This window comes from Lampetra planeri, chromosome 29 (genome assembly GCF_965212315.1).
Source record: "Lampetra planeri chromosome 29, kcLamPlan1.2.h2, whole genome shotgun sequence".
NCBI classification, from domain to species: domain Eukaryota; kingdom Metazoa; phylum Chordata; class Hyperoartia; order Petromyzontiformes; family Petromyzontidae; genus Lampetra; species Lampetra planeri.
The window spans coordinates 1,937,619-1,958,553 of NC_136135.1; the positions used below are offsets into that span (position 1 = coordinate 1,937,619).

Consider the following 20,935-nt stretch of genomic DNA (forward strand, 5'->3'; position numbering starts at 1 on the left):
ACCAAAAACCTGTATTATGGATGCATACTAACAACCCAATAAAAATGATTTTTTATAACGAATTCGTCAACAACACTGCCTTGAAAGAAAAATACTGTAGATAAAAGGCGAGGTTTCGGGAACTGTCCCTTCTACAGAGTACAAACTGCCAACGAAGCATCAACAAATTATTTGTTCAATAAAATTGGGGGGTGGGAGGGGTGGGGAGGGGCTGGTCACCCCGTGGTGCCCTTATAAACTCAACGTTTAACCTACTCACGCCGGCTTGTGCCCGCCCTCACAGTCAGGCATATTAGCGGAATACACCACGCCGCCGTTGACCCTGGCCATTGACCGAGCAACCCAACGTTCCTACCAGCTCCCTCCGCAGGAATGTGTTTACTGAGCACATTCTCAATCATCAATGGGAATGAACTCGATGCTTTGTTTCACCTAACAATACACAATCTAATAATATTTGTGTTAAGTCTACAGGCCTTCCTGCATCGACGTTTCCCACCAGGAATTAAACAACAAATGTAATTTGTATTGCATGTCGCATAGTAGCAGAGTGGGATGCGTGTTTGATGCAAACGCCTGGACGATGGTAAAGCATGCGTGTAAGAATGCATCAATTCGCTGTTGTTTGGCCTTATTCCTCAAGGTTATCCCGACTGAGCCATTGGCGTCACGTCATGGGACGAAACTATCCACTCGGATCTGCGCAAACATTGGTGTTCAAGAGAATTACCCACGGAAGCAGCTCGCTGCCCCTTAAAAATACCTTCACAAGTGACGTTTGGTTCATACATTAAGCGGCAACACTTTCCCCGACCCAGAACCGGCCCAAGACCTTCGGGGGCCCTAAGCAAAATTTGGTTGGAGGCCCCTTTGATGTATGATTTTTTTCACCCACTAGCTAGCAGTGACTCTAGGGGGCCCTCTGCTGGCCACGGGGCCCTTTGCAATTGCAAGGGTCGCTTAGTAGCTGGGCCGGCTCTGCCCCGACCGCTCAGCCACCGAGTATAATTTTCGTGGCGTTGGTAAATTATAGGAATGCGATTTTCAATTTTAGGTTTTTTTTTTGTTTGCAATCAACGGTGACCAGGCTGAGACCATCAACTTGCTGCACTTGAGAACGCGACTTCGTGACAGCCCGTTGCCCGGATTTCGAACCAGGATCTAAGCGGTCTCAGCTGAGACGTGCATGGAATAATAATCAATGTTTTTTTAATTGAGGTTTATATATAGTGGGTTCACATGATGCATGAAGCCACGAGTGGCTCGTGAGCATTCACCACGATGACATTATTTATTTAAATGAATCAGGACCCTCGAATCTTGTGCAGGCTGGGGGTAGGGGGTAAGCATCCGGATATTGATAAGACACCGAACCTTGACAGGATCATTTAAGTGTTAACACTTTATTGTCCATAAGTATGAAATAATTATTGTTGATCACATGAGATGAATTTACGTCGTCACATTTAATGAATCAATGATATAATACTTTAATGCACAGTACAATCAGAACAATTTTTTTAATTATAGCAAAGGCAGTTATTTTTTTTTACAGAAATGAAGTTATTATTATATATATCAGTACCTAAAATTGCGAATCAAATTGCACCTCGTGAAACTGTTTAAGGGCCGTAGAGACGTCCCCAGACCCCAGACTTAGTGCATTCCTGTTATCGAGACGATGGGGCCTGCCTCATGGCATGGAATATCCAGCAATATTTTGCAAGGTTCCCGCCCGATCTGAAGTTACGCGAGCCAGTGTTTTTATTTCGCCCCCGACAAGTTGTCCAGCACGATGTCCCACGTTTTTTTTAAAATCCCAGCACGTGGTAGGGGACGCGTCTGCCACCATAACGCGCGGCGGGGGGTAACGACTCAAAAGCAACACAGGGGAGCAGGACAGCATGAGTGTGAGAACTGAGGACGAGGGCTCACGTATTCTGAAATATTCACAGGTCAATTGGATTTTTTTTTTAAACCACAGATTTGCTTTGCCAAGCACACAATTTCGTTTGCAAATTTAATATAACCCCCCACCCCCTCCAAAAGGAAACGAAAATTGTATGGATATTTATATTTACATACAAAAAAAGTGAACAGAATGTTATAAGCTGAAAAAAATCAAGTTAAGGTTTCATTATTATGATTTACAACAGCATGGCTCTTGAGAAACTCTCCAGATCTTCAGTCGACAGCATTATAGCTCGAAATCACTCGGGGGGGGAAAAAATTAAAAAAGTACTTAATCTAAGTTCACAAATTGTCTCTATAAAATGTGCTCCAAATACCTCTGAAGAGCATTTCGCTCCCAATATAAAGTCTCCAACTATTATCATCTGCTTTTGGTCAAGTTACATCCGCATGTGCAATGTCTAGCCAAGCATTCAAGTTGGTTGATGCGCGCATCTATAGACGTGTGCATCGCAACGGCTTCCTAATTTCAGTTACCACGTGGTATGCGGGTCAATCCGAACTTAATTTCACGTGGGTCTGTCAGGGGAAAAGCAACCTGGAAAATCTCTGCGCCTGGCAGTGGCTATTCGTCACATCCGTATTTCAAGCTACGAACAATACAGAATATATTCGGTGATAAATTAAGACCAGGGTACCCAGATCGGCTTACAATGGATAACGTTCAGAATTAAATGTTTTCGTATTTTACCCATAACTTAATCCAAGTGCGTAATCGACGCCATGTCATGAGATGAAGAATCCATTTGAAACGCTCGGAAAAGTGCGCTGTGCCTTCGAAGATGGACCCAGTGAATATATTTTTAATAGGACTCTTGGTGAATTGTGGCCTGTCATCAATCACACAGTACGGGGTGCACTTTCCTGCAAATGTGATACATAATTGTCACATGACAAACCGATATGCCACATTTCCCTCGCTTTAAGCGTGTCCGGTTTGTGCGATTTTGCGTATATATGGTCATCCTATTTTCACCCAAAATTCGCAACATGTGATTTGAACTCCCACGTATGTGCCTATGCGGTCGGACGTGGGGCAACATTGTGTGGACTGTGCGAGCGACTTGACCGGCAGTTGTCTCGGGTGGTTTCGCTTTGTGCATCTATGCTGCATAAAGTGAGGGAAACCTGTATACGTTTAGAAAATACATTTTCCCCAATGTCGTCCTTATTGTGCAATTAGCGTGATGAGATCAAGAATCCATGCGGATTTCTCGCACGTGAGTGCATCAGCTCGGGTTTGCAAATGATCCATGGAAATGCGATGGGGGCAGCAATTTCCCACCGGCCCTCCCATCGCGAGAAATGTTCATTGCACGAGTCAAAATTATGTTTTAATTGTCCTCAGTTGATGTTTTACTAAATTAAGTGCCAAAACCAAACCTAAAAGCTATTCGTGACTGGGCTGTGACCAATAGACTTGAAAACTCAGTTTAATCACAGGCAACTCTCTGCATTCAAACTGGGGCCCTGAGAGCCTGAGAGTGGGCACATGGGTTTATGTGAACCAACGACCAATTTCCCGGTACACCAAGGAGGCTGTTTCAGAATGTGTGAAGTTTGCGAGCCACTCGAAAAAAAAAAAAATGTGACATTGAATCACGAAAAATTACTCCTTTGACCACAAAGCGTGAGCAACATGCGACGATGACATTAACCAGACACCAATTTGTCCACGTACATGTGTACGTATGTACGTACATGTGTACGTACGTACATACGTACACATTTGTAAATCACTGCTGAGTGAGGGCCTCCCCAAGCAGCACAGGTCGAGGGGGTTATTTAACCGTACTTCACCATACGATGGTCCATACGGACTGGTGAAGGTGGAGAACATAGACATGCAATCATGGAAGTAGAATACGATGTGTTTTGCTGCACCGATTTAACGTATATAAATATTGCAAGTGTAATATGCCATAGTAATCCAGGTCATCGTAATTAGTAAGGCAAGGCATTCTTCCATTCTGTGTAATGCTGGATTCTAGGTAACAAACGTAAGCAGCAAGTGTTATTTAAAAAGATTTCTTCAAATGTAAAGTATTATTACAATATCATTTAATTTTAAACAGAGCTCTTGGTTAAAGTGTCATTTCTATAAAGCCTCCGACTAACATGTGCACGTCCCTCCGTACAGATCTGAATTTACCGACGGCAAAAAGCCAAGAGCAGCCTCTTCCCACCGTACAGGGAACAGCCAAGCCAGGGAGAGCGACTGGCAACCTCAGACCACCACCCTGCCAGCACGTTTTTTGGGATGGTAAACAGTAAGAAAGTAACGGCTGCCCCGATTCGTAACAGAAAAAAACATGAATTCCTACGCTTACGTGCACCAAATCATGCGTGCAAGAGATTTTTTTGCACAAAATGCACCATCACATTTTGGCTAACGGTGACCGACGGTGTACGAACGAAACAAAAGATTAAATACAAGACTGCAAAAATGGCGACAAAAATAATTGAATCGTGACAATTCAGTAAATCAATGGGGAAGGGGGGAATGGTGAATCCGTTAGATGCCGAGTAAAGGTTAGAAAAAGAAAATGGTCGCATCTGTCGCTTATGACAATAATGATTAAACCCCCCCCCATGCCAAATTCAAATGTATTGTGAGGACAGAGTTTCACTGCTTGGCACGGAAAACAGCCAGTGGGAAACCGCCAGGACCGTGAGGGGGGCCCCACACGCGCTGGTGCGGACCAGATGTGTCTGTGGAAACGGGGATATTTGTGTCGCCTGTCTCTAGAAGCCTATTCTCCCCAACTTCTAATTGACGAATAGAAATGTCCGAAAGCTCACGGCGTCCCTACGTTTGTTCCCTCCCTCCCTCCCCACGTGGGTCTTTTGGTCGGGCTTCTACAACTGCTCGGTGCGCGGCAAGTCAAAAGCGGCATTGGTGTCAAGAATTTTCGTTACATCTGTGTACCTTCACCGTAGCCTCCTCTAGCAGTAATAGAATCACGTCTCGGCACTGCGACTGCCGACCACCAGCAGCACAGGTTAGAAAAAAGCAATGCTAGACTGCAGCTTCTACCCTGGAAATAAAAGTGCCATTTGTGTGTGTTTTTTAACATACATATATATAAAAGACGTTACAATGTTTTGTTTGTTTTATCTCTTCTTCATGGACCACCGAGTGCGTTGAGTGGGTCGGTGAAAATGGTGTCCACTTTGTCTTTCTTTGGCTCAGCCGGTCGTGACGGCGTCGTTTTCTTTGAAGCGGCGGAGCTTTCCACCACAAAGATGTCATCTGCCGGGGGGGGGGGATAAAAAAGACAAACGGCGGCAAGTTTCAACAAAGCTTTGGTGTATATCACTACTACTTACCGTACTCCTCTGCCTCACACGATCGAGCACGTGGTCCACTCTTTGCATGAAAACCTTCTCTAACTGAAGGTGGCCAGGTGGCTCAAGATATTAGACTTGAATACAGGTGTTTAAACATTCATGACAAAACAAGGGGGCCCGAGTACAGAAAATGCTCGTAAAGTCTGGTAGGCTGGGATTTTTGTAATACCCAAAATGTCGTGAGAAAAATGGATAGACCGGTGTTCAAGTGAGCTTAGAACGCAAACTCATGCTGTTGCTAGGGATTATGTTCTTACTCCCAATGCACCAGCCATTCAGCTGCCAGGAAGACAAACAACCCTTATGCAACATGGCCTGAGGTCATCACTCCATGCCCAGATTCTCAATTATGGCGATCTGGTATCAATTCATCATAAATTTGGGCCTCGCGTGGTAACCCTACCATGGTGGCGAGATGTGAACTACCTCGCCTGGTATACAGGAGGTCGTGAGTTTGATCCCGACCCTGACGTCTGTATGTTTGGAGTTTGCATGTTTTCTCCGTGGTCGTGTGGATTTTTCTCCGGGTCCTCCGGTTTTTACCTCCACATTTAGAAACATGCATTTAAAGTATTAAGCTGCAATGAATTTCCACATGAAAAGCCACTTCGTAGAGCTATCGTTTGTAGCCAGGTCGCTTCTGAAATAGAGCTATATAGCTCAGTGGGCCTTACCTGTGAAATAAAAATTGTTTAGTTCAGTTTAGTTTACACGCACCAAAGTCGGCATCAAAGACGGAAGCGCTTGCTGGCTTGGCGAGGTTGGACGGCGGTCGTGGCGTCCCCTCTCCAGACACCGCCGCCTTCTTTGTCTTCGACCCGGGCCCAGGGAAGATGTCTCCGAAGATGTCGGCGTCATCGTCGTCATCGAGAAACACGTTCTTGGGAGTGTGCGACTTTGGCTTGGCCTTGGCCGCCCCCCCAAATATATCGTCCTGGAAATGAGCAAGCAAGTGTGCAAGATCACAGTTTCACTTAGCGTTTGTTCAACATTACGAGTGCACAAACCGTAAGCTAAAATGTTAACGAAATACTTTCTCTGAGAAATAACACTTTGATGTGCTGAGGGTGGAAACACTTCCAAATTGTTTTATTACAATTTCCTTACATTTTATTCCAATTGGGATCAGGTGGTATAGTGAAGTATCCATTGAGAACTGACTTCCATTAACATTAATGCATGCATGAATTCTCTTTTTAAATTAGTTTAGGACTTTTTAAAGATTACAGGTGTAACCTTTGAACATTCATAAATTATGTTTTGTCTCAACTGATTCAGGATTCTTGGTTGAGTTTTGTAAATGACGAATTCGAGATGACCCTCCAGGAAGAAGAAAAATATATATTAAAGAAAATAGATAACATTAATTCAAGATTACACAATTAAAATGTTTTAATGCCAGTGTTAAAATACATTAAATAATCCCATGTCCTGACTTTTGGGCCATCCTGTACAAAGCCCTTTGTCAACGCACTGCTGGACGAAAGTTACCCGACACTGTTTACTTCACCACTCTAGTCAGTGGAGGTCAGTGAAAGGTGGGTTGGGGGCAGGATCGGTTCAAATATCACTCGACACCAAAATTAACCATGGCCTGGAATCAAACGCAGGTGACGTAGCCACAGCGTAGTGAGCTAACCAATGCACCACCACTCCCCCCGACCTAGCTAATATGGGGGGGGGGGAGATGGTCTATAGCGAAGGTCCAGTCACGATCACTGAGCAGAGAGCCCTCTGCACACACCTGTGCAATGCCAGTCGCTGACGCTTTGCTGCCGCTCTTCGGTCGCACCTCTGATACTTTCTTGGTGCTGGCACCAAACAGACCGTCATCGTCGTCCGACTCGCTGAACGTCAGATCTTTCCTCTGCGAGTCGTCCTCGGAGCCGCGCGCCCCGCCAAACAAAACCGTCCCGTAGCTCTGGCTCTCAAACTCGGGCACCACTGCCATTTTATCCTCGGGCTCTTCTCGTGGCGGTTGGCTCGACTCGGCCGGGTCCGATATTTTGGCGCCAGGCTGCACGCTCTTGGGCTTCGTCAGACCGGCAAACAAATCGTCATCGTCCTCATCATCCAACAACGCAGCCTTCTTGTGCACCGCTGCGTTTTTGACCGAGTCTTGAAACAGGGCGTCGAGGGCATCAGCTGCAGATTTGGAATGCGGCTCCGCTGCAGTGGCGGCGGTAGGCTGCGGTGACTGTGCCACCTTCGGCTGCTGTGGCACAGCACGCACTTTTGAAGCCTTGGGAGCATCGCCAAAGAGGTCATCGAAATCAAACGGATCGTCCGAGCCGATTCCCAAAGCCTTGGCGCCACCAACGACTTTAGCACTGCTTCCAAATAAGGCCGATGGTCCCTCCTCCTCCGCACTCGCTTTCGAAGGCTTTGACAGCGGCGCGAATAAGTCATCGTCGTCGCTGAGGACGGGCCGTGACCCTGTGGTGGATTTTGTCTGCTGCGCGGTGATCACTGCGGGCTTCCTCGCCTTGCTGCCGCCAAACAGCTCGTCGTCTTCGTCCGACAGGAACATGTCGAGCGACTTTGGCTGTTTGCTTGCGGCTGGTTTTTTTAATCCCTCGTCCAAAGCTACCGCGCTCACGGCATTGGCTCCGGCCTTAGCTGGTGTCGAGCTCTCAGCGGACGGTCCCTGCCTAGGCTTCACCGATTGGCTCGGCATGCTCGCAACGCCTTGGAGAGGAGATGGTACGTCGGCTGGAACCGCTGGTGGTGGTGAGAAAGCCGGTCCTGCCATCAATGGAGATGGCCGCGACCTCGCGTCCTTGTCTTCGGAAGGCGACAGCGAAAGCGATGGAGACGTGGACGTGGATGTGGACGGCCCGTCCGGCTCGTCAGACTTCTCGCTTGACAGGCGGAGTCCGGCGCGAGTTGGCGGCCGTCTATTCCCACCCACCTTCGCTCGGTTCTGAAGTGGAAACACAACAAGGTGGTGGTTGGATGTGATTCTCTTATGTCGGACACCACAGAGCTATCTCTGAGATTTAGCACTTCCCTACTCACTCTGCGTGTCAAGAGCAATGTTATTTGCATTAGAGTCACGGCAATATTTTTTATTACCCAACCTGAAATTTGACCTAATCAAGCGTGTGCGATGAAACCATAAAACACTACACTCGCTACCGCAGTTTAATCACGGGGGGGGGGGGCACCATGGTCGCGAGATGTTAACTACCTCGCCTGGTATACAGGAGGTTGTGGGTTCGATCCTGACCCTGACGCCTGCTGCTCTATATGTCGAGTTTGCATGTTTCCCCTGTGGTCGCGTGAATTTGTCTCCGGGTCCTCCAGTTTTCCCCTCCACGTTTAGAATCAACATCACGCGTTTAGAGCATTTGGCCGCTATAATTGTCCACACAATGATAAGCCACTTCGTTCAGCTATCATTGGTGGCCAGGTCACTTCTGAAAAAAAGCTATATAGCTCAGTGGGCCTTAAACTGGTAAAATAAAAAATTGTTTAGTTTGTCTTAACGGGCCAGGTTTTCTCTGGCCTGGGACTCGTACCTTGCCGAGGCTGTGCAGCGTGTCTGCTTGCGCCGGCCGCTCAAAGCCGATTGTTGCCTCCTCTGGCCCCGACCCGGGCGAGGATTTCACCGACACTGCCCCCGCTGCTTCCTGATTGGCTGGCTGGTGGGACGAGGTCAGCGGTGGGCGGGGCTTGGGTTTGGGGCCATCAGGCAGCAGTTTGGCAGGGTCAATGGCCAAGCTGGCCTACAGGAAATACACATTCGGCAGAAGACATCGGGCACATTTTCACGTGATACGAGCCAAGGAAACACGCATACATCACAACATCGAAAGGAAAATAACAGCTAAATGAGACGTACGGGAGGTACCCCCGCTTACCACGGGGGTTTTGCTCATGGAAATTGCCCCGTAAAGCGAATTTGCTTCAAGAGGGAGTAATTTTCCCAAAGGAAGAATGGTAAAGGTGGGGTGGTTGCTGTTCCAGCCTGTAATTGTATTGTTTAATTTATTACATGTGTTGTGTTTATATAGTATTTCTATAAATATGTTACGTGTGACAGTCATTTATTTAAATAAAAAGTGTGTGAGAGTTCGAGAGATATGGCAAGTGAGAAAAATATCAGATGGTGATATGACGCGATGCACACAATGATGCCAGAACCAAGACTGAGGAAGAGGAATGCAGACCGAATATCACAGTGCGCATCAGTAACAGCAATATAGTTCTACAGTATTAGCTCCCAGCACCACCCAACAACGCTGCCAACACCCACGGTGCTCAGAAAAGTAGTCCGTCACGTGCTAGACTCACGTTACAGCAGGTAGTCTCTAACTCGCTAGACTAGTGTTCTAGTGAGTAGTCCATTACGTGCTAGACTCACGTTATAGTGAGTAGTCCGGTATGTGCTAGACTTGTATTTGAGCGAGTAGTCTGTCATGGGCTAGACTTCCATAAAGAAAAAACCGTGTTAAAGCGAAAACGCGTCGTGTGAACGCGTGTTAAACGTGGATTTCCTGAGTACGTACGGTATTTATTATTTCATGCCATTTTACCTGCAGCTTCCCGATGGCTGTTGACGGGGGTTTTGATTTGGACGGAGGCAAGCTGGGCGTCGGCAGTTCCGAAGGATTCTAAAGCAACGTACATGAACAGTGTGAAAACATTACATCACCGAAATGTACAGAAAGAGAAATAATCATAATAGTAATAATCATAACAAGAGATGCTGCTGCTGCGGTGTTGATGGTCAGCACACTGGATTTCCAGAGGCTGCTGATTTGACCTCCTGTCACCGTAGTTGAAGTTTCTTCTTCTCCCCTCTACCCTCTATCCTGCCAGCATTAGCAATGGCTACACCACAGACAGTTGATTGGCAGGTCATGTTTGGTTGGACAAAGTGTGGGTACTCCCCCTGCTTCCAAGAGGTCTGGCCAGTGTGGAAGATGAGACCAACATACCCTCTAAGCAGCGCTCTCCTCTCTCGAGCTCCGTCTAGTGGAGGCCCTTCTGCCAGCAGTGGAGTGAACAAGACAATTCAGAGCTGCACCTCTAACCGTCGCTCTCCGATTGTCACCACTGGGCAGTGCTCAACTGTTCCCACAGTGATGGAAGGGGGGGCTTGCCCACACACAGCCCCCCAAGGTATAAGGCAGCTGACTATATTGTGCCGATGTGTCCTAACAATGAAGAAACCGGTACACCCTCTAAACCAGTGTTCTTCACTAATTTTCAGAGGGGGGACACTTTCGCCGCCAGTGGCCTGCGGGGCCTTGCAATGAAGAACCCTGCCCTAGAAAAGCTCTCGAGAGCTACTCTGGCGGTAGGTCCTTCTGCCAGCAGCGGCACAGAATAAGCGTATGCAGTGCTGCACCTTTACCTTTCCCGATTTCGTAAACAGGTCCACGTCGGGCTCGCCCTCCTGCTCGCGACTTCGGCTGAACAAGAACTCCTCGTCGTCGAACACGCCCGGCTTGGCCGCCTTGGTCGCCGCCGGCGGCGGCGGCTGCTTCGCGCCAGCTCCGTCCGCGGCGTTCACGCGCGGCGCTGCCTGCGGCTTTTTGACGCCCCCACCAAAGAGGCGGCCGCCGTCAACGGAGTCTCCGTGACCACCATCGGCACCCCTGTCGTCGCCGTCTTCGTCGTCGCTGTCGAACAGACTGAGCACCTTGGGCTTGGCCGTGCCGGGTTTGGAGACGGAGCTGGTGAGTGGCGGGGGGAGCCGGTCCTCGTCCTCCTCCCAGTGCGCCTCCAGCGGCTGCCCTTTCGTCTTCTGCGGGGAGAGAGCAGCCCGAGTCATCGGGGATCGGCCGAGATGCGAGTTGTAGCACTGGAGGTGCTCATGGTGGTTGTGCTGCTGTTGTTGGTGGCGAGGGTGGTTCTGATTGTGGTGGTGCTGGTGGTGATAATGGTGCTGTGGGTCTGGACATTATACATTGTGTCGATGAATCCATTATCGACGTATGTTGGGTTTTAAATTCACTGGGGGGAAGGTGGTGGAGGCTGGGTGGCGTTGGTGGTGGTGACGAGAGGCACGAGGGGGGGGGGGTTTCTATGGGGGCGCCGTGTGTGTGGGGGTGTGTGGGGGGCGGCACCGTGTGTGACGGTGCCGGCGGCCGGGCGGCCTCGGGGGCTGCGGCGGGTAGAGACGCGGCGAAGAGCGCAGAGCCTCCCTCCGCATCGTCAGTGTTGTCCTCGAACAGCAGCGATGCCCGGCCCGGCTTGCTGCACACGGCACACCACGTCCAGAATACCTCTCACGATGGCTGTGGCTACTACTAGTCATGTGCCAACTACTCAAGTCTGCAAGCGAACTGGAAAATATATTTCACTTCATCCAGTATAACTACTAGTCACGTAACTACCAGAGTTTGCCGGAGAACTTAAAAATATTCTACGAGAAAATAAGCGCCGAGGGGAACAACTGCATTGTGCTGTTCCGACAGGTACAGATCCGTGCATCTCTGTCAAGGTGTGTAACACCTGCGCACCAGGATCAAATTAGTCCAACTGTTCCACTGGCAATGTTATGCAAGATGATTTAACGAGCTGACCTCGTCAGATCTCTGAAACTAAGCAGAGTTGAGCCTGGATATTGCTTGGATTGGTGATCGCCGTGCATAGCACAGCTGTTATAAGCTGCTGTGGGGCTACGTTGCAGGCAGCAGAATGCAATGCAGCAAAATAAATTGTTGTACTGCACTTTCGTATTATCGTGTCTATGCTCCCTGCTTTCACCACCTCACCATTGACCAAGCATGGTGAAGTATAGTCAAACAACTCCCACGACGCCAAAGGGGTGTGAAGGCCCTAATCTGGCAGCGGATGGACAACACGGGCCGAATCTCTTTTACTCATGGAAGACTCATCTGCAGGAGGGTCCTGCACCGAGAAGTTTGGCCAATTGCGCTCATGATCTTTCAGCTTTAATAGCGGGATGAAACCGGATTTGATTAACATTTCACGAGGATGCCGCAACCCCGAGCGAAGGCTTCCACACGTTGGTTGGCGCTGAGACTTCACCTGGCCGGTTTTGGCGCCGCCACCGAAAAGAGGTCGTCATCCCCTTCGTCGTCATCGTCAACCGTCCCCGCGCGCGGCTTTGACGCCGGAGGTTTCGCCGCCGCCATTGCCGGGACAGCTGACTCCGCCGCTGCCTGGCTGGGGGCCTTCCGTGCCACCGGGGCTGCTGGAGATGTCCCGGCGGCTTGGGCTTGAGGTTTCTCCACCTTGGCTCTGGGTATACTGGCGGAATCCCACAGGTCCTGAACAGAATATACGGATAACGGTACAACGTCGCGTTTCTGACTCGCCGGGCACCAGAGATGTGTTTTAAGGTCGGATATGTGAGCATCTGTAGAATGTTACAATTCCGACCGTGGACAAATTTGTCACTGGACACACTTGACTGTGCTTTAGAAGCGAATTCACATGACATTATACCACAATGAGAGCTAAAAGATAGAAATAATCTTACTTCGTCGTCAGAAAAGAGGCCGGCGGTGGCTTTCGGTTTGGTGCCTTCGTTTGAAGGCTTCTGAGTGGGTGCCGTTGAAAAGAGGTCACTCTGGTAAAACCAGAAAACAATCGAGCAGAGTTTTAATGTCAAGACAGTCTCGGCGATGACCGACAAGTAATCGTTACAGTGCTCGGAATCACATTCAATTATCCAAAAGATGTGAATCAGCGACCTTACCTCGTCGTCATCATCATCAAAGAGGGAGGAAGTAACCTTGGGTTTAAGTGGCTGGGTGGACGGCTGTAACAGAACGGATTTTTTTTCGATTGGTGAGCACACGTGAATTAAGGTATTCACAGTCGCATGTGAATTTCACTCCATCTTATCACGCAGCAAGAGTTTTGTGAAAATCTCCGGTGTGAGATAGCATTTGTATCCCCGTAGAAATCTGTCCCTGGGGTTAAAATATTCGATTATTTGAACACCCCCCCCACACCCCCCGTGGTAGTTTAATCCCCCAGCCAGTTTTGAGACTTCTTCTCGTCACGTATCTATAATTATGGTGGGAGTTCGCCGATTTACAATTATAAACATTTATATTTATTTGTAAGGCGCCTTCCACGAATGTCCCAAGGCGTCTTGAGTCAAAAGCACTGAACAAAGTTGTTAGTATTCTGACCCCGGGGTCGAAATTGTGTGAGGTTAAAATACTATCTTACACCTTCAAGGAGGTTCAGAGAGATTCCACTTCACAGGCGTAGCGGACGGACGCGCGCTCACGGCCGTGCATACAGCAGCAAAGACAAATATCCCCCTGATAGCCTTAACAGGCTTTTGGGGCAAGTGCTGTCAGTGAGAGCACCTATGAAGGCCAGCACGGCACACGAAGGGAGTGGGTGGTCACTGCACCACGCCCGGTCGCCTTTGCCCTGAGCGGGAATCGAACCCGGGTCGCCGGGTTTGTAGAGCAGCGCGCATACAGCAGCACACGCACGCCCACCTTGCTCTGCTGGCTCTGGGCTGGCGACACCTTGGTGGTGTCCGTCCTGGACGGGAGGGTCTTTGTGGATGGCGGCTTGAAGCCGAAAAGGCCTCCACCGTCATCTCCGTCAGTGTCGGCATCCTCGTCTGCAAACAGACCTTGGCTGGGCTTTGCCCTCAGAGCCTCTGCAACTGCTGACAGGCCACGGATAATAAATAGGACGTCTTAAGCAAACCTAAGTAGTGTTCTGTGCCCTTTATAATCAGCATCGGCCAGGATTACTCTGGATGAAGGCGTTCCGAAGCCGTCACTATTTCTTAAGATTCCGCGGAGTAATAATGCACCGAGCACCTGCATACGAGCTGATTTCATCGCTCGATCTCCACGATTGATTTCTTCTCGAGCCCATTCCCTTTGTTAGCTGCCATCCTGCCATCAACCCTTCTAGCGATGGGTCCTACAAAACCCCACTTAACTTTTATCGGTCAAAACGCTGGATGGACGGAATCCAAATAATGTCGCAGGAATGCATGAATTGAATGTCTCTAACACGGCGTTACAACAACTAATAAAGATGACCCAATAGAAATTTTAATTTAGTATAAAGGTTCTGTTGCTAAAGACATCTTCCAAAACTCAAAGTCATAAACCAGAAAAACAGAAATACTTGAAAATACACATATACATTTTACCCTGACTGCTACCCATCAGCTTCCGCACTGCAATCTATTGCCGAAGACAGACGCACGTTGGAAGGCATTTCGACATCCATGCGTAGCACGGTTATTCTAACTTGTTCGGCGTTATTTTTCCTGTAAATACGGACAGCACCTGCTTTGGTCTGCTTGCCAGCTCCACCGATTCCCGCGAAGAGGTCACCCTCTTCGTCGTCGCTGAACAAAGTGGAGGCCGGCTTCTTCTCCGGCTGGGATTGCACGACCTTCGGCACCTCCTGGGCCACGGGCTGCGGCTTCGGAGGCACAAAAATGCCCTCGCCTGACGGAACGGTGTGAGAGCGTCATCAAGGGAGGTTTAATCGACTTTCAGGTGAAAAACACGGGCCTTGGGAGACTGAACCAATTGGTCACGAACCACAATCGATTATGCTCGTGATGCATATGCTGTCAGTTACACAATTAATAACTAAATAAACTTGCAGGAAAATCATCAAGTTTAATAGGAAGGATAAATATTTATTTATGATATCAACGACTCATTTGTTTTTATCTCACCAATCATTTGTCAGGTAATAGGATGCTTAAAAGAAGATTCACGATGAAGATATTTAGCAAAAAAGGATGACACGACTATTGTGGACTTTATGAAGTACGACGAAAAGTAGCATCGCGATACCGTGGCAAAACCCTCCGTGTGAACATCTCTCGGTGCAGTTGAGAAAGAACGGCACTGACCGGGAAATAAGGACACGGCACCAGCTGGGATTTTTTTCCCAGATTTCGTTAACGTCCGATCTGCCATCGCACGCAGACACACACAGAAAGCAGTAGACGTTGGGATTTTAGCTTCAATTGCAACCGACGACTCAGTGATCACAAACACACATGCCTGGCAAACATTAATGATGGCTCCATAAAAATATTTTCCTCTCAAATTAGCAAGTGTGGCATTATACGTTTTAGAGTATACAATGCAAAGTGTGAGATTTTATCCCAAGGGAAGATGTGCTAATTATTAAGATAAGTTTCACATTTTAAGCTGTACTTATGTGGGGGTGAGTGTTTATTGCTGTTGAAGAACTTTACCAATGTATTTTAAAATGTATATTTGGAATAATTTTTATAATTTAAGAGAACCGTTGGCGTCACCATCAATGAGACATTTAGTAGCCGAATGACACCTTTTGTGACACTTTTCCTAGATTGTAAGCTAAATCCTATCAATTATGGGGATTTTTTTGATTTCTCAATGCATTCTCTACATTGCACAGATAACAGTTCAGCTGGTTAATGCAGTCCCATAATGGTTAATCAAATAAAAGCGAATCTTAAGCTCACGTTACCTATCGAATAATTCGTATAAGAATCATATTTTTTTCGTACAAATGTTTCTATGAGAATAAAGGTCAGAATTGGACATAACAAATGAAACCGTATAAATGAGACAGAACACATAAGAAATATGTGACAGATTAGACAGTGAATAAGAAAGTATAAAACGAGACTGACAACACAACAAGATGTGACACTAAAAATGAGATTGACAGTAGAAACTAGACTGACATAATAAAAACAAGCAAAACAGGCTGTGCAGAGGTACACAACGCAAACAAGAGAGTACAAACAAGACAACTAGCACAATCGAGACAGATATTATAGAGCAGACAGCATGGGCAAGAGAGACAGTACAGAGGCAGATAGTACAAATGAGAAAGTGTAACAAAGCCACCAGTACAAATGAGACAAATATGACATCGGGGACACCGCAGACAAGGCAGTTCAAAACGAGAGAAAGAAAAAGTATTTCTAGAGTTGATTCGTGATTGTGAATCGTGGCAATCGAATCAAGGGGTAAACGAAAGGAGTAAGTTTCGGCGTAACGTTCAAAGGCAGCGGGTGCGTTCACAGGAGCGGGTAGCGAGCAGCACACACACACACCACACCTTTCTTAGTCTCTGCAGGGACAGGCACAGTCTTTTCTTCAGTCCTCACTTCCTCATCAAAGAGCCCGCCCTCCTTTGAGCGACACAGCAAGAAGCACCATCGCATTTTAATCAGGTGGGCAACACCTTCCACGGACCATCATCAGACACAGGGTGATACAATGCCTCCTGCAAAGTCCCGAATGGTCGCTTTCTTGATATGACACCAACAGCACTATCGGATCAAAGTTGGATTTTTTTTTTTTTACCATGATGTACAGTTGCTCTGCTAGCAGTAGGGCCAACTGCGAGGGTGGTGGTCTTTGTTTATTATTGCCCAGATGTGCTACTGAAACTACGTCCTAATACAGAGAAGCCATTCACATCTCTTGCAGGACAGTGCAACCCTTCATGTTAAGAGCTTGGCCCATAGAAGCGGATATCACAGAACTAATTTTAACATCACTTCAAGCGATTTCTGTGCCACACAAGAGGGAGTAGAACTTATCCATCCGTTCTGCACCAGAGTAATGCCGTCGCATGCAAGCCAAACTGATATTTTTAATCGCAGCTTAAACCAAACTTAAGACAGAACCAAAGTTAACGTGATGGTGTTGTGCAGTCATCGGTACCACCCAGTTGAACCACAACTCAGTCAATGTCCATGGGTTTGTGGATCTCTATGCAAGTCACTAAATAAATAAGCAGACAATATGCCTCCTTCACATATCTGTTCGGACACAGAAAAATATATGTTTACACATCCAATCAGCCACACAGTCTTCTGGCTGTGCATAATTTCATTAGCATTGATTCAACATACACTCTCAACCAGTTTCAACAAAGAGTGTCTCATCAGCTATCAGGCTTGCTGGAACCCAAGCTGGTGAACTGCTGGATGTTTCTAGGCAAAGACTCTCTCTGTTAGATTTATGTTGTATGCTATGTAAGTCTCTGGGTCTTCATGAGTTGCATCTCTATAAGAGTCCATTGGTGACTGTGTCAAGACTACTCAAGTGTATTCAATTGGTACCGGGTATAATCAGTGGAAATTGTCTGGATTTGAACCCCAGGATCAGCAGTGCCACCAGGCGAACGCTCTTAACCTCCGAGCCACCCAGGTCACCCTCCTTCAAGGGGTAGCCCTAAAGAGCCACATCAATTGAGCGTGCCAAGTTCACGAGCGGTGGAAGCGTTGCGTCGCGTTGCGGTACCTCGTCGTCGTCAAACAGGCCCTTGCCACCCGAGAACATCCCCCTGGTGCTCGCAAAGGGGGACTCGTCTTCATCTTCCGGGGCTGCCAGCATGTCTGGGGAGAATAGGGGGGGCGGGGGTTCAGGTAGGGTTTTCTTGGAGTTTCTCTCACTTGATACAGCTATCGTGCTGTGGCTGTTCCACCTGAAGACGGAAGCTTGTGTTGCCTCCGAAACGTCGTGATTTTTATTTTATTTTTATTTTACTTTTATTAATTTAATTTTTTTACCTACGTGACTTTACCGAAAAAACCTAAGAATATGAATCCTTGCAGTCACGAAAGCTTCAAATCTAGAATTAGGTTCAGGGTTAGTTGAGGTTAGTGACAGCAAACAACCGACGGCAAAACTAAAAACATTAATCGAGCATATAATCATGGAATCATCTCGTACACAAAGCCTATGAAATAATAACAAAGCAGGCATGTAACAATGCAACACCCCCAACTGCTGCTCATCCCCAGAGATTCTACGAACTGCCAAGATTCGTGGTGGCAATTCAAGGATACTTTTTTGTTTCATGTTACCTTAAATGTCAAGGTGTAATTTATATTTCATAGAAATCATATTCCACAAATTTCCATATCATCATATGCCTATTTAATGTGATGGCTGTTTTGTGCAGTCATTGGTGACCCGTCTTATGCCATTACCTTGCTAAACTTGAGATCCGATTTTCCCAGATTTGCCTCAAATGTATTTTATAAGGAGGCTCCTGCATTGGGATGTTTGGCCATTTCTTTCTATAAGGAGTATTTTACTTTGTGTAAATAAACCCGCCAGACATACGAGGGAAAAACACTCAACAGCTCCACACAGATGAGGTAATGATCCCACTTGCTGTACTGCCATCTCCTGCCCACCTCGATCTTGGGAGTCGCACAAATAATCTATGTGATCCACCAAACCTTGTCTCAAAAGTTCTGGATCAGAGGCGTCCACCATCGCATGCAGCTTAGTTATTCATCTGCGAGTGTTGACCGCGTAATGTCTGTGCTGCGAACATAAGCCGAGACTGTACCGCAATACTCTGTCATTTAGTTATTTATTAAAACAAGCGGCTAAACTGTTACTTCTGTTAGTCACGTATTCATACAGTAACACTTAACGGATTGTATTGCCTTTAGAGGATACGCGAAAAATTGTACGGGCCAATTACATTTCATCCCCAGGCTTTCACGACCAATATTATGTTCCGATGATGTAAAGGCACCAACTGAGGGCCCTGATCAGGCAGCACATTCACCCAAGATCTGAGCTCTTGCTTGTGATAGAAGAGTGATCAGGAGGCGATTGACTGCTGGGTTAGGGAACGATTGGAGTCGATCAGCGAGTGCTGGCATTGTCAATCATCCCGACAGCTTTACGTTGAATTATATCGAGCACAGCGAGGTATGAACGGGGTGCTCCACCCCAGATATGACAGTAGGATTGCAGTTTAGGCTAAATTTATGACACACTAGCTGTACTACCCGGCTTCGCCCGGGACTTGGATCCACCACGCCCGGCCACCTTTGTCTCCCCAGTGGCGATGTTCACACACCACAGCAGTTACTCGTTTGAGGCCGAGTCAAACCTAGGGGAGGCCTAGGACCGGTTCAAATAATCGTCACCGGTGGTGGCCGTGAGCGGGAATCGAACTCGGGTCGCCGGGTTCGTAGCGTGGCGCGCTAACCACGACACTACAACGCGTTACGCTTCCACATTCGCAGGTCACATGACAGATTTGACGTCACAGCTCACTTGCCGTGCAAAAAATATGCATTATTGAGCTTCCCCCCCCCAAAAAAAGTGTATTTTAATAATTTTTGCACGGTGTACAGTCTGGAAAGTACCCACATGGCAAATTTCATTGTTGCATGTCGTGAAGTACGCTAAACATTTTGAACAGACATAAATAATCACAACTTCTCCTTTATATATATATGGAGATAATACTTGCACTCATACTGCACCCATAACATAATGAAATGTCACAGAGTGCAGTTGTTTAGCCGAGGGGCATCGTGCCAAACAACACAGCACAACCAGAAAACACAGGGGAAAACTATATGGCACAACTGTGAAAAACCTACGCAGTGAAAATACAGTCAACACACGGATTGCAACAGCACAAAAACATGGCGAAACCCTCAATGGAGCGAACCCTCAGAGCGTCTCACCTCTGCGACTGGGCGTCCGCTCCGGGTGTCTTCTGCGAGCAGCAGATTCGCCCGACGCATTCGCTGAGTGAAAAAAAGATGAGAGAGACAAAGCCCAAACGAGAACGACCAGCGGTGTCGACATTAGCTAAACATTGCGCGAAACCCACAGCTTCCACAGCATAGTTGCACGGCTTACAACCACAAAAGCTCGGTTGCAGCATGGCATGGGATTAATTTAAATTAAATTGACACCATCTGCCATGGCTGCATGGACATTATTGTTGCATTTTTGGCATCGGGAGATTTTTTTATGTTAAGATATCAGTTGGCACTGTGCTTCCTCCTACCACAGCACGTGTTTGTGTTTATGCGGAGGCTCTATCGTAGGTACGTAAAGATTCACCTTCCACCGACCGATGTGATGAATGCGTCACGATTTGGAGACGAGCTATGTTTTTTTTGTCTTGATTATACTGCTGCGTTTGTATTGGTTTCGTGTCTGTTTTATTTATACAGATTTTTCCGCTAAATTTAGCTTGAATATTATATTTGCAGATCACTTACATATAATTTGCATGAAGACACATGTCCTGTGAACGTAACAGGAGTGTAAGGATCGACTATATCTCAATGAATCTGGATAACCTAGTGAACAGCACGCTCGCCAGTGTGTAAGCCTATTGACAGTGATTTACAGTCGCCACGCCAGAGAGAACGTCACATCATGGAGATGGAGCAATAGAATTAGCTCGTGTGCGAGAGTTAAATGGATTGTTGCGAGACAATAACGACTTGGCAACGACTTGGGGAGGCCTTCATCCAGCAGTGGATTTTCGTGGGTTGCAGCAGGAATTATATTTTAAGGTAAAGAAACTCAGTTTTTAACAAGCCTCAGTGTTTCATGAAAATCACAAGAACATTATTTGTAGACTATATATACGAATATCATGAAAATCTCACATATTATTGTGCTTGTGAGATTTGGTTGGGTTACAAAAAAATAAAAAGTCCATATTTTAATCTGTCTGGCTGCTTATTATCACCTATGAATCGAGATTATTTTCTCACCGAATATTTTCTGGGTCAGTTGTAGACCGTAGTATGTGGCATATGACCCATAGCCACAGCCATAGCGAGAAGTATACTGAATGTGGTGTGCCGGGTGTGAAAGTATTTTACAGCTCGCTGGTAGAC

General features: G+C 47.1%; 1 protein-coding gene across 5 annotated transcripts in view; it reads right to left on the bottom strand.

Annotated features, from left to right (window-relative positions):
- Positions 1-1,387: 1,387 nt before the first annotated feature.
- The window catches only part of LOC144728568 (WASH complex subunit 2-like), a 29,155-nt gene continuing 9,607 nt past the window's right edge, over positions 1,388-20,935 (bottom strand). For 2 of the 5 annotated variants that reach the window (XM_078608090.1, XM_078608088.1), the window contains exons 10-25: positions 19,760-19,822; positions 17,559-17,653; positions 16,366-16,438; positions 15,158-15,217; positions 14,577-14,741; positions 13,764-13,939; positions 13,001-13,063; positions 12,782-12,871; positions 12,328-12,569; positions 11,400-11,529; positions 10,685-11,077; positions 9,861-9,938; positions 8,844-9,050; positions 7,067-8,245; positions 6,040-6,256; positions 1,388-5,224 (exon numbers count right to left, since the gene is read on the bottom strand). In XM_078608090.1, the coding sequence (XP_078464216.1) occupies positions 5,097-5,224; positions 6,040-6,256; positions 7,067-8,245; positions 8,844-9,050; positions 9,861-9,938; positions 10,685-11,077; positions 11,400-11,529; positions 12,328-12,569; positions 12,782-12,871; positions 13,001-13,063; positions 13,764-13,939; positions 14,577-14,741; positions 15,158-15,217; positions 16,366-16,438; positions 17,559-17,653; positions 19,760-19,822 (3,359 nt within the window). In that variant the 3' untranslated portion in view covers positions 1,388-5,096. The remainder of the gene's footprint in view (positions 5,225-6,039; positions 6,257-7,066; positions 8,246-8,843; positions 9,051-9,860; positions 9,939-10,684; positions 11,078-11,399; positions 11,530-12,327; positions 12,570-12,781; positions 12,872-13,000; positions 13,064-13,763; positions 13,940-14,576; positions 14,742-15,157; positions 15,218-16,365; positions 16,439-17,558; positions 17,654-19,759; positions 19,823-20,935) is intronic. The other 3 variants (XM_078608091.1, XM_078608092.1, XM_078608093.1) reach the window with 3 other exon arrangements.